The following is an 11,274-nucleotide window of genomic DNA, read 5'->3' as shown; positions in this document are numbered from 1 at the left end:
TGGGCCAACCACGGTCCTTCCCTGGGCATGATGTGACCTCAGCTAGGGCCTCTCCACCTTCAGGGTCACCTCCTGAGTCTGTTCTCTCCCCACCCCTCCCCTAGACCTTCCTGTGTCCCCACGGCCCTAGAAGGAAGTGTGACTGCCCTGGTGTGGCACTGGACATCCCCTGTCCGGCAGTGCCCCCTCTTGCTTTCCCGGAGCCAGCCCAGCCGCAAACAACCTGGCCCCTTGGGACACAGGTCTGGGGAGTCCCCTGCCACGGCCTGGCCCAGCCCTGGGAAAGCCAGAGAAGCCTCTGTCCCCAGCAGGTGTACGTAGTGAGAGCTCTGAGTCCCACCCCTCCAGCCCTGGAGCCACCTTTTCCTGCTGTGTTGCCTCCATCCAGCCTCTCAGCCTCTCAGCCCCTCCCTTTACTTTTCTGGGAACTGGTGGTTAGCAAGGGCCATCTGCTGGGGGAGCAGAGTGCCTGAAAAACGCCCCGCACCCAGGGCCAGGGTCCTCGTGTTGGGGGCTCTCTGTGGGTGCCTTCTGCCCTTGGTCGCAGGAGGGGCCCCGGACATCTACGGTGGGCAGTGAGTGGACGCCCGGGCCACCCCCTCATCCACTGCCATGGGTGACCCCATCCCACTTTTCCACGTCAGCCCTGGCTGAGGTCACCGGCCCCTCCCCAGGCAGCCCTGCCTCCGTCACCGTCCGGTGTGCGGCCGTGACTCAGCGGCCGGCCCCGCCCAGTGGCGGAGGAAGGAGCGGGGGGTCCCTCCTGGCGCTCCTGGGCAGGCGCGGGATCCGGCAGCGCGGCAGGTGCGCCTTCGCGGCGATAGCGGGACCCACCTGGCGGCCCAGGTGGGACCGACAGCGGCCCGCTATTCCCGGCCTTCCCGCGGGACCCACTCCACGAGCGCCATCTCCCGGCCCCGAGCCTCCGAGCTCGTGGTCCTGGGGGTGCGTCCCCGCTGCCAGACAGTGCTCGGCGGGGGAAGTGCGTGTTGAGTGGGGGTCCTGCGCCCACCCGAAGCCCCGGTGCCGCGTCCTGGGGGGAGTGCGCGGAGCTGAGGCCGAGGCCCGCGCCCTGCGTGCACCTGTGGGTCAGGAGCGGCCGACTGCCTGGGGAGGGGGCGCAGCAGCGCGGGGTGGCGGACCGAGAGCTGCAAGGGGCGCGCGACGACGTGCAGCCGGGCTGGACCGCCGCGACCCCGCACCAACTTAGGGCGTGCAGCCCTGTGCCCTGCCTGAGAGACATCCCGGGGCTCACCTTGCCCGAACGCAAACCAACTCAAGTCCCAGCTTCCTGGGCTGGGACGGGCGGGGCTGGGACGCAGAGCCGGTCTCCCAGCCACGCCCGCCCTGCTGTGCCCGCCCCCGCGGCGCGCTGGGGAAGGAGGGCGTGGCTGAAGCTCGGGTACCCTGACCAGAGTCCGGGCTTGACCCCCGGCACCCTCCATTCTCCGCACACCAGAGGCAGCCCTTAGGACACAGCGCCCAGAGCAGTAGCCTCTTGCCCTTGTCCCGCCCTGACCCGCTTCCCCATCTTCCGCGTGGCGCCAGCCGTCCCTCGAGTGGAGACACCTGGCGAGGCCCTGACCTAGTTGCTCTTCAGAGTTCCTTGGGCGAGCTGCAGGCCAGAGCAGGAGGTGCTGGACGGGTTAAACAGTCTTCCCCTACCTTGGTCCCCCGCGCATCCTGGACAAGACAGCCGGTCCCTGGCCTGCTGCCGCGGGGAGAGCTTGAGGAGCTGACCAGTTAGAGGGCAGAAGAGTGCGTGGGGAGAGTCAGCAAAAACGACTCCTCTCCCTCCCAGCCCTAGAGTCATAGCCCCTTCCACGTTTTTGAGATAGGAGGCAGCTGCGAATTGGCCTGGCCTTCCTCTCCGCTCCCTCCTCCAGGGCTGGGAACTCCTCCCTCTCTATTCCATCCCTACTTGGGCTTCCTGCACAAGCAGCTGCTGGGCGGGTGCTATGCCAGGTACAGAGGCACCAGCTTCACTGTGGAGGACAAGGATGCTGTGCCCCAAGAACCAATGCTCTAGGGCACAGGGTGGGTGAAAGAAGCTAATAATAGGAGTTGATGGGAGGTCGTGGGTGGCATGGGGGGGTGCCAGGAGGAGGCACCCAGTGGGAGAGCTTTGGGGGCAGAGGAACAGCCAGGAGGTGGTCAGGGAGCTGAAGGAGTGGAGGGACAGGCAGCGCCCACTCTGTGGGCCTCCAGCACCAGGGGAAGGGGCTTAGACTCTACCCTGAGGCAGCAGGTAGCCTTGGGAGCAGCGGGGATTTGAAACATGGGGATTGATTGTGGACGCCGAGGCCCTGGGGTGGGAAGGGTTGCAGGACGCGCACTGCCGGGGAGCAGGCATGGCCACATGAGGCAGGCTGTGGCCTGGGAGGGTGGTTTCTGGCTTTAGCCCTGTGAAGAGGGTGGGGGCTCCTGGGTTTCATCTCCGTTTCTGGCTCCTCCCCTGCAATCTGCCACCGCAGCTAAGAACCACCCTGAGGGGAAACACAAACTTCAGGCCTCGCGGTCTCTGGGCAGGAAGGAGCTCCTGGGGTGGGACCCACAATGGCCAGGTGGAGGGCAGACCCTCCCCACTCCGTGCGGCTCCGGGAGGCCACAGGGGACTGAGGCCTGGGGAAAGGAGCCTTCTCTTCTCGGGCCCAGTGGAGGGTCACAGACAGGCCTGGGGCTTTGCCCTTGGGAACAGAGGGAGGAGTGGGCACCCTGGTCTCAGGTCTCACACACGACACACGGAGGCACTGAGCACGTCTTTCTCATCACCGAAAACTGAACCCCTGCGTGTCAGGCAAGACGCCTGGGGGGTTTGCTGGGCCTCCTGACGGCCTCCTGTCCCCAGACTTCCTGTCCACACAGGAGGGCAAGCAGCCTCAGAGCCCCTGATGGGCCACACGTCTCACATCGCAGACCCCTCTCCTCTTTTTTGACAGGAAATGGGGTACAGAGGGGTCACATGGCAGGCACAGGGCTGAGCCGGGCCCAGAACCCGGGTGTCCGACTCCCAGCTCAGGGCCCTTCCAGGGGCCTCCTTGGTTCCTGCCGCACAGCGGGGATGGGGAGCCTCAGGTAAACTGCAACAGGGATCCTGTCTCCAGAAGGCCTGAAGCAGCGGGGAAGGAGTGGGGTTGAGGGACTCTCGGCCTGAGTGTCTGTGCATTCAAGCCCCTAACCCTCGTGTGGAGTGCCCACACCGCCCTCCAGAACCTTCTGACCTCCCAGCATGTGACCTTGTTTTTGGCTAATTACCCTGACCCAGAAGACTGCCTCAGTTTCCCTCCCTGTGAAACTCCACGGTCTGGGACTCTTCTCCAGTGGTGAGAATTGGACAACGCATGCAGAGACCTGGTCTGGTCTGTCCTGGGACCAAACAAGCAGCACCTGGCCACTCACAGCCAGCTGCCCAGTGACTCCGCAGGAGTGGGGTTGGGGGCAGCCGGCTGAGCCTTCTGGGCTTCAGTCTGAGCAGTGGGGCAGGAGAACCAAGCCCCAAGCTGGGCACCAGCCAGGAGACAGAAGTGTGGGACCCTGGCCTTGTCCCTTGAGCCAAAACTCAGAGGCAGCCAGGCCGAGTTGCAGGAAACCAGCCTTGCCCACCGGGACCAGCCTTGGGACCACTGTTCCTGAAGAGGCAGAGCCCACTCCAGGCCTGCCCAAGGGAGCCAGCCAGGCCCTGGAAAGAGCTTCAGGAAACAGGGCCATCACCTTGTATTTGATCTGTCCAAAAGGGTGTGGGAGAATAGGGAGGTGGGCTGAGAGTAGGTAAGCTTTGCTTGCCTTGGATTCAAGTTAGCTTTTTATTACGGGAGAACTTCAGACTCACAGAAAAGTTGCTAAGACAGTAGGAAGGTTTCCCAATGCTCTATTCCCAGTGTCCCCAAACCTGGTATCTTACAGGGTCATGGGACAACTGCCATAACTGAGAGATTAACCTTGATACTTACGACCCAACTCGAGGCTTTGGGTTTTGCAGTTCTTCCACCACTGTTCCTTTTTCTGTTCAGGGTCCATCGTTTCATTTAGCGGGGGAAGATGAGACATTCCAGGCTGGGCAAGGTGGCTCATGCCTGTAATCCCAGCACTTTGGAAGGCCTAGGCGAGTGGATCACTTAAGGTCAGGAGTTCAGGCCAGCCTGGCCAACATGGTGAAACCCTGTCTCCACCAAAAATGCAAAATTAGCCAGGCATGGTGGTGCATGCCTGTAGTTTCAGCTACTCGGGAGGCTAAGGCCCGAGAATCGCTTGAACAGAGGTTGCAGCGAGCCAAGATCGCGCCACTGCGCTCCAGCCTCGGCGATAGTGAGACTGTCTCAAAAATAAAATATAAAGAAAAAGGAGACATTCCAGGCAGGTAGAGTGTCAGAGGCAAAGGCTAGGGGTGGGGACCCATGCCCAAGCCCCCATGTCTGTCTGACAAGTAGCCGGCCAGGTGGTTGGCGGTGGGGACTGGGGGGGCCCTGTCAACAGGTGTGGAGGTGACCCAGAGTCCGGGGGCTGATCCGGTGGAGAGGGAGGAACAGGGCAAGGACCTAGAGGTGGGGCAGTGCAGGCCGTGGGGGGCGCAGGCCCTGGGTTAAGTCTCAGCTCAGCCACACCTCCATGGGCCACTGTTGTCCTATCCACTAAATGGGCTGAAACTAAAGTAAGACATAACAAGGTCATAATAAAAAGCCACCAAAGCCAGCACTGAACTAGAAAAGAAAAATCACATCGCTTGTCTAAGCCCCAAGTCTCCCTTCCTGAAATGTGAAGGACACACCCACCTCTGGCGGAAGTGCAGCTGCTGACTCTCCCGGCTCCGGGGGCCGCCCAGCTCCCCCCAGCTCCATCCATGCGGTCCCCTCCCCAGGCCCACCTGCGCGGCCCTCTCCGGCACTGGTTCCAGAAGGGTGGCGCCCGCCCTGCGTCACTGGCTTCCCAGAGCATAGCCCAGGACGGGCCCGGCGCGACCTTGGGCGAGGCCCCGCTACAAAACAGAAAAATCACAGCGCGCGGTCCAGCCCCCTGCGCCCCGCGGGCTCCAGGCCTCGCCCTGCCCGCCCGCTTCCCAGGGGCAGGCAGACCCGCATCCCCGCCGCCCTCGGTCCCGGGACTCCCCAGGCTCCGAGGCCCCCCACGCCTGGCTCCCGCCCCGACCCCTCGGAGGCGCCGGGCCACTCCCGCGCCCCGAGGCTGCCCCGCCGCCGCCCCTTTGTCCCGCGCGCCAATCGGCAGCCTCCTTGACTAAATAAGGCCACGAGCGCCGGGCGGGCGCCCCCCGTCCGTTACTTCCGCCCCCCGCCCGCCGTGACTCAGGCCCGGCGGCGGGCGGGTATGGCGCTGCCCCGGGCCGGGCTTCCAGGCGGCGGCGGGCGGGGCTCCGGCGGCGCCGAAATCGCCAAATATGGCCGCGCCACCGCCCCCCGCCGCGTACCTGGGCCGCACCTTGACCCCCGCCGCGTGACGCGGCCGCGGAAGAGGAAGTCGCTCTCCACCCCCGGCCCGCGGCGGCGCCCCCTCCCCGCGGCTCGGGCCCTGCGGGTGGCGGGAACCAGGGGGTCTCGAGGCGCCAGCCCCGCCCCCGCCCCCACGACCCTGGCGGCCTCGGGTCCGCAACGTGGGGAAGAAGGGTGGGGAACGGGGACGCGCGCCCGGGGCCGGCGCCTCCCTGCACTTTCCAGACAAAGGAGCTTCGGAGGAGACCCGAGGCCCCGAGGGGCAGGGTTTCTAGCCGACCCGGAGCAGAACGTAGGGTGGGGTGAATGCAGGATGGAGGGGCCTGTGGCTATTGCCCACCCGCCCCGTGTCCCTCGGTGTGTGACGTCGCATCTTGGGACCCCCCAAGTGGAAGTCCTCACCCGGTGGTCGAGCAGGCTGTGTGGTTCTGCCCAGGGACGCGAGTCCGGGTGGGTCTGTTGGAGGCCCAGCCCCGGCTTCGCCACGGGAGGAAACACACCGGACAGCCTTGCCTGGGCCCCCGGAGAGTCTGGGCCCGGGGGGCTCAGCACCCCTGGGAGGCCTGGGGCACGGGGGCCTTAGGCACGGGTCTCGGCGTCCGGGGTGACTGCAGCCCGCAGGTGAGCTGGGCCGGCCGCCCTGCCCTGACTCGCTGTTCTCACTCCCAAACACGGGGTCGCGAGCTAACCTTGCAGAGCTCCGGACTCCGCGTGGGGACCCCGGCCCCGCCCCCCAGCCTGTCGAGTCAATCTAAACGCCCTGCGACCTCGGGCGAGTCCGTCGCCTCACTGCGCGGCCTCACTGCCACCCCTCCGCGGCCGGCGCTCCAACCCTGAAAATTCCAGCAGCGCACAAGGAAATCGTAGTGCCGGGCGCCTCTCGGGGTGTAACCAAAGCACCGGCGCCGCTCCCGGCGAGAAGTGAGCGCCCGGACAAGCCTGTGGCTAAACCCACGCCAGCCCTGATCCCTGCTCTTAACTAGCACCGTGAACAGAGAAGGATATCCCCCCGACCGCCCGAGGCTGGGGAGCCGACCTTCAAGAAAGTCAGGGTTCCCGTTGTCTATCTCAGTTTCCCTATAATGTCTACAGGTGACCAAAATGTAACAAAGGCCTCACTCCACACCACCTCCTCAGCACATAAGGGGGCGGGGTAGCCCCAACCCGGAGCGCGCGCCTGGGGACAATCGGGCCTGTGATTTGAGGGGCAGGCATGTGTCGGGTCGGGTAGAAAGGGGCCTCGGTCTTCAAACCAACGGAGATCCGGGGCAAGGCGCCCCGTGGAAGGACCTGCATAGTGGTGGCTGCGCTCGAGGACGGGCGGGCTGTTTCCTATGGTGACCAGGGCGAGGCTCCTGAGAGCTCCCCCGCGCCCAGGGACCCAGAGCGTCGCGAACCCCCGCCGCGCCTCTTCCTCAGCCCGGTACTAGCGCCCGGGATCCTCGTGGAGCCCGAGGGGAAAGACTGCAAGGGACGTCGCAGGGAGCAAAGCCCCGCAGCATGGCCGGGGACTCGGGGACCCACCCCAGCTCCGGCGTGACCCCGCCCCGGGTCAGGCAGTTTCGGGGCGCAGCCGGGTCCTCCCCACGGCGCGGCAGTCCCGGGGAGGGGCCAGGCCCGTCAGCCCTTCGGCCCTCCCGGCGACCCCCAGACGGCGCCCCAACCCAGACCCGCCCGCCGGCCCGCGCAGGGTCGCGAGCGCGCGGGGGTGGCGCGGGCGGGGCCGTCGGGAGGCGGTGCGGGCTGGGGGCGGGGCGGGCCGGGGCCCCACGTGTCCCTGCCGGGCGGGCCAATGGGTGCCCGGCTTTCGGAAAGATCGCCATATATGGACATGTTCTGGGGCCGCGCGCGCCGCCGGGCCGCGCGGGCGCGCCGCTTCCGCTTAAATAACGGCGGGGGAGGCCGCGGTCGGTCTCAGTCGTCGCTGCCAGCTCGCGTACTTTCTTCTTCCGCCGCTCCGCTGTCCCATTCTTTCGCCGGTAAGCGCCCCGCCCCGGGGCCTGAGCTGGACGTCTCAGGCCTGCGCCCCCCGACCCTGGCTGGCCCCGCTTCCAGCTGCCGAGGCCTCGTCGCTCCTTCCCCGGGAACAAAAGGCGGGGTGGGCCGGGTCAGACGGACGGGGCTGGGCGGGCGCCGGGGGTCCAGGGCGGGGCCCGGGCGCAGTGCAGAGTTCCGAGCCGTGGACGTTACGTAAAAGGCCCGGTCTCCGGTTCCAGGCGGTTGCGGTCTTGGAGGCCACGGTCTCCGGGGTTGGGGCAGGGTGGACGCTGCTCCGCGGGAGGATATGAGTTGGCTGTGGGGAGGGGGCTGTGTTAGAGACGCGCCCGTCTGAGTTCATCCTTTTCCGGGCAGGTCGCAATGGAAGAAGAGATCGCCGCGCTCGTCATTGACAATGGCTCCGGCATGTGCAAAGCTGGCTTTGCTGGGGACGACGCTCCCCGAGCCGTGTTTCCTTCCATCGTCGGGCGCCCCAGACACCAGGTGAGTGGATGGCGCCGCGGGGCTCCTGGGTTCTGCGTTGCGGGGTGGATTCGGTGTCGCTGGTGAGGCTGACGGGTCGTCCCCTGCAGGGCGTGATGGTGGGCATGGGCCAGAAGGACTCCTACGTGGGCGACGAGGCCCAGAGCAAGCGTGGCATCCTGACCCTGAAGTACCCTATCGAGCATGGCATCGTCACCAACTGGGACGACATGGAGAAGATCTGGCACCACACTTTCTACAACGAGCTGCGCGTGGCTCCGGAGGAGCATCCAGTGCTGCTGACCGAGGCCCCCCTGAACCCCAAGGCCAACAGAGAGAAGATGACTCAGGTGAGGCTCGGCCGCCGCCCGTGCTCCCGTCCTTTCCCCAGTCATTTTCTGCCCAGCTTGGTTTCTGACATTCAAGTGTTTCTTTCGCTGTTCCAGGCTCTGTTCCTCTCCCGGCATTTCCTCCCTGAAGCCTCCAGGTTTCTCATTTGGTTTCTGCCTGCGTTCTTTTCTTTTCTCCACACATCACACTGGCATGCGGCATGTTGTGGCGTGTGAGCATGGGGTGGCCGTGGGTTTCTGTCCCCGATTAAGCCGCCCCTTGTTCCTCCTCAGATTATGTTTGAGACCTTCAACACCCCGGCCATGTACGTGGCCATCCAGGCCGTGCTGTCCCTCTACGCTTCTGGGCGCACCACTGGCATTGTCATGGACTCTGGAGACGGGGTCACCCACACGGTGCCCATCTACGAGGGCTACGCCCTCCCCCACGCTATCCTGCGTCTGGACCTGGCTGGCCGGGACCTGACCGACTACCTCATGAAGATCCTCACCGAGCGAGGCTACAGCTTCACCACCACGGCCGAGCGGGAAATCGTGCGCGACATCAAGGAAAAGCTGTGCTACGTCGCCCTGGATTTCGAGCAGGAGATGGCCACCGCCGCATCCTCCTCTTCGCTGGAGAAGAGCTACGAGCTGCCTGATGGCCAGGTCATCACCATTGGCAATGAGCGGTTCCGGTGTCCGGAGGCGCTGTTCCAGCCTTCTTTCTTGGGTAGGTGTTGTGAGCTAAAAGTTTCTGCTCTGTCATCCTGGGCGACACAGCATCACTAAGGGAGGGCTTTGTCACCTAGGCATGGAATCTTGCGGCATCCACGAGACCACCTTCAACTCCATTATGAAGTGTGACGTGGATATCCGCAAAGACCTGTACGCCAACACGGTGCTGTCCGGCGGCACCACCATGTACCCAGGCATTGCCGACAGGATGCAGAAGGAGATCACTGCCCTGGCGCCCAGTACCATGAAGATCAAGGTGAGTCGAGGGGTTGGTGGCCCTGTCTGGCTCGGGAGACCTGACTGGGGGGCGCTCTGTGAACTGAAGCCATGCCTGGCTGTCTTTGCAGATCATTGCACCCCCAGAGCGCAAGTACTCAGTGTGGATCGGCGGCTCCATCCTGGCCTCACTGTCCACCTTCCAGCAGATGTGGATTAGCAAGCAGGAGTACGACGAGTCGGGCCCCTCCATCGTCCATCGCAAATGCTTCTAAATGGACTGAGCAGATGCGTAGCATTTGCTGCATGGGTTAATTCAGAAGTATAAATTTGCCCTTGGCAAATGCATACACCTCATGCTAGCCTCACGAAACTGGAATAAGCCTTCGAAAAGAAATTGTCCTTGAAGCTTGTATCTTGATATCAGCACTGGATTGTAGAACTTGTTGCTGATTTTGACATTGTATTCAAGTTAACTGTTCCCCTTGGTATTTGTTTAATACCCTGTACATATCTTTGAGTTTTCAACCTTTAGTACATGTGGCTTGGTCACTTCGTGGCTGAGGTAAGAACGTGCTTGTGGAAGACAAGTCTGTGGCTTGGTGAGTCTGCGTGGCCAGCAGCCTCTGATCTGTGCAGGGTATTAACGTGTCAGGGCTTGAGTGTTCTGGGATTTCTGTAGAGGCTGGCAAGAACCAGTTGTTTTGTTCTGCGGGTCTGTCAGGGTTGGAAAGTCCAAGCCGTAGGACCCAGTTTCCTTTCTTAGCTGATGTCTTTTGCCAGAACACCCGTGGGCTGTTAATTGCCTTGAGTTGGAAGCAGTTTGCATTTACACCTGTAAATGTATTCATTCTTTTAATTTATGTAAGGTTTTTTGTACGCAATTCTTGATTCTTTAAAGAGATGACAACAAATTTTGGTTTTCTACTGTTATGTGAGAACATTAGGCCCCAGCAACACGTCATTGCGTAAGGAAAAATAAAAGTGCTGCCATAACCGATGACTGGCTCTTGTTTGGGGAAGCAGCAAGTGGGCTGGGAAAAACAGACCGACCTGGAAGTATTGGGTGGTCTTGTGGGTGGGGGCAGTGGATGCTGCTGCTCAGCTTGGGTTCGTGGGCTGGTGAGAAAATGGCTTAATAAATTGAACAGTTCGATTTCTTCCAAAGCGAAAGTGCAAGAACAAGGCAGCTTAGTGAGTTTGGGTGTTGGAAATAACTGAAGCAACATCATAAGCAGGCTGGGAGCAAGTCCTGAGAAGGGTTTTTCTGTAATTTGGGAAAAACTAGATGACTTGATGACATCTTGGGTAAATATTTGGCATAAAATAAAAACCACCTCAATCAGCAGGGGCCTCTGCCTTAGCAGTTTTCCTCCCAGTCCTCAGGTGGACATGGGATGTGAGATAGTTTTACTTTGTGTCAAGAGCGCTGCAGTCATGGAGTTGGGTGATTATTGAATCCTGGAACTCAATATCTGCCAATAATAAGGGCCTCACCTGGTGTAAGTGGCTCAGCAAGTGCCCTTTGTACTTGAGCTTTTCTCCCCACAGGTGCCAGGGGAGACCCTCTGTAGATGGGATCGGGAGTCCAATGCACAGCTCCTCTAAACTGCTTACAGCTGCAGAAGTCATTTGGCGGTTGGGACAGGGAAGGGAGATCTCTACCAGTTGAAAAAAGATTTGGAAGAACTATTTCATGTTAAGTCGGGTCAAGGGATTGTTCCTGCTGTTGAGAGAGAGATTTTACTCAAGCAGAGGTAGTGGTGCTTCCTAGCTCCCCATCCCATATGGGGATGGGGGAGAGGAGGCTCTCAAGCTGGGTGGGGTCAGTGTGGAGGCGGGCATGATAAATTGCAAGGACCTTACTGAGCTCCAGGTTCCCACCCTACCTTGTTCTGTGACGTCACATCACAGCATGACTCTTCTCAGCGACTCTGATACCTGCAAAAGAAAGAAATTCTCTTTGTCCTGTGAAGCATTGCACTTACAGGACAAACTGAGATGCTCATGGACACTGGGCATCAGCAAATGCACATTAAAACAAATTAGATGCCAGTTTGTGTCTATCAGATGAGCAGAAATCAGGAGAT

The 11,274-nt window shown here is 61.9% G+C and overlaps 1 protein-coding gene and 1 long non-coding RNA gene across 3 annotated transcripts; one reads left to right on the top strand and one right to left on the bottom strand.

The window, feature by feature from the left end:
* Positions 1 to 3,784: 3,784 nt before the first annotated feature.
* LOC129051139 (uncharacterized) lies at positions 3,785 to 7,150 on the bottom strand. Its single transcript, XR_008515232.2, has 2 exons — positions 4,770 to 7,150; positions 3,785 to 4,159 (listed from the first exon to the last, which is right to left on the bottom strand). It is a non-coding gene; the product is annotated as an uncharacterized LOC129051139 (long non-coding RNA).
* A 144-nt stretch (positions 7,151 to 7,294) lies between these two features.
* ACTG1 (actin gamma 1) lies at positions 7,295 to 10,184 on the top strand. 2 transcript variants are annotated; one of them, XM_009252134.4, is made up of 6 exons: positions 7,296 to 7,420; positions 7,794 to 7,922; positions 8,012 to 8,251; positions 8,525 to 8,963; positions 9,043 to 9,224; positions 9,316 to 10,184. In XM_009252134.4, the coding sequence occupies exons 2-6, from the start codon at positions 7,800 to 7,802 to the stop codon at positions 9,457 to 9,459; spliced, it is 1,128 nt and encodes a 375-aa protein (XP_009250409.1). In that variant the 5' UTR covers positions 7,296 to 7,420; positions 7,794 to 7,799; the 3' UTR covers positions 9,460 to 10,184. The 2 variants fall into 2 exon arrangements, with proteins under 2 accessions (XP_063575069.1, XP_009250409.1); XM_063718999.1 differs by having other exon boundaries at positions 7,295 to 7,420; positions 9,043 to 10,184.
* Positions 10,185 to 11,274: the final 1,090 nt, after the last annotated feature.

The sequence above is a fragment of the Pongo abelii genome, chromosome 19 (assembly GCF_028885655.2).
Source record: "Pongo abelii isolate AG06213 chromosome 19, NHGRI_mPonAbe1-v2.0_pri, whole genome shotgun sequence".
Lineage (NCBI taxonomy): Eukaryota > Metazoa > Chordata > Mammalia > Primates > Hominidae > Pongo > Pongo abelii.
Note: the sequence above shows the minus strand (reverse complement) of the source record. Positions and strands in the feature narration are given on the sequence as shown.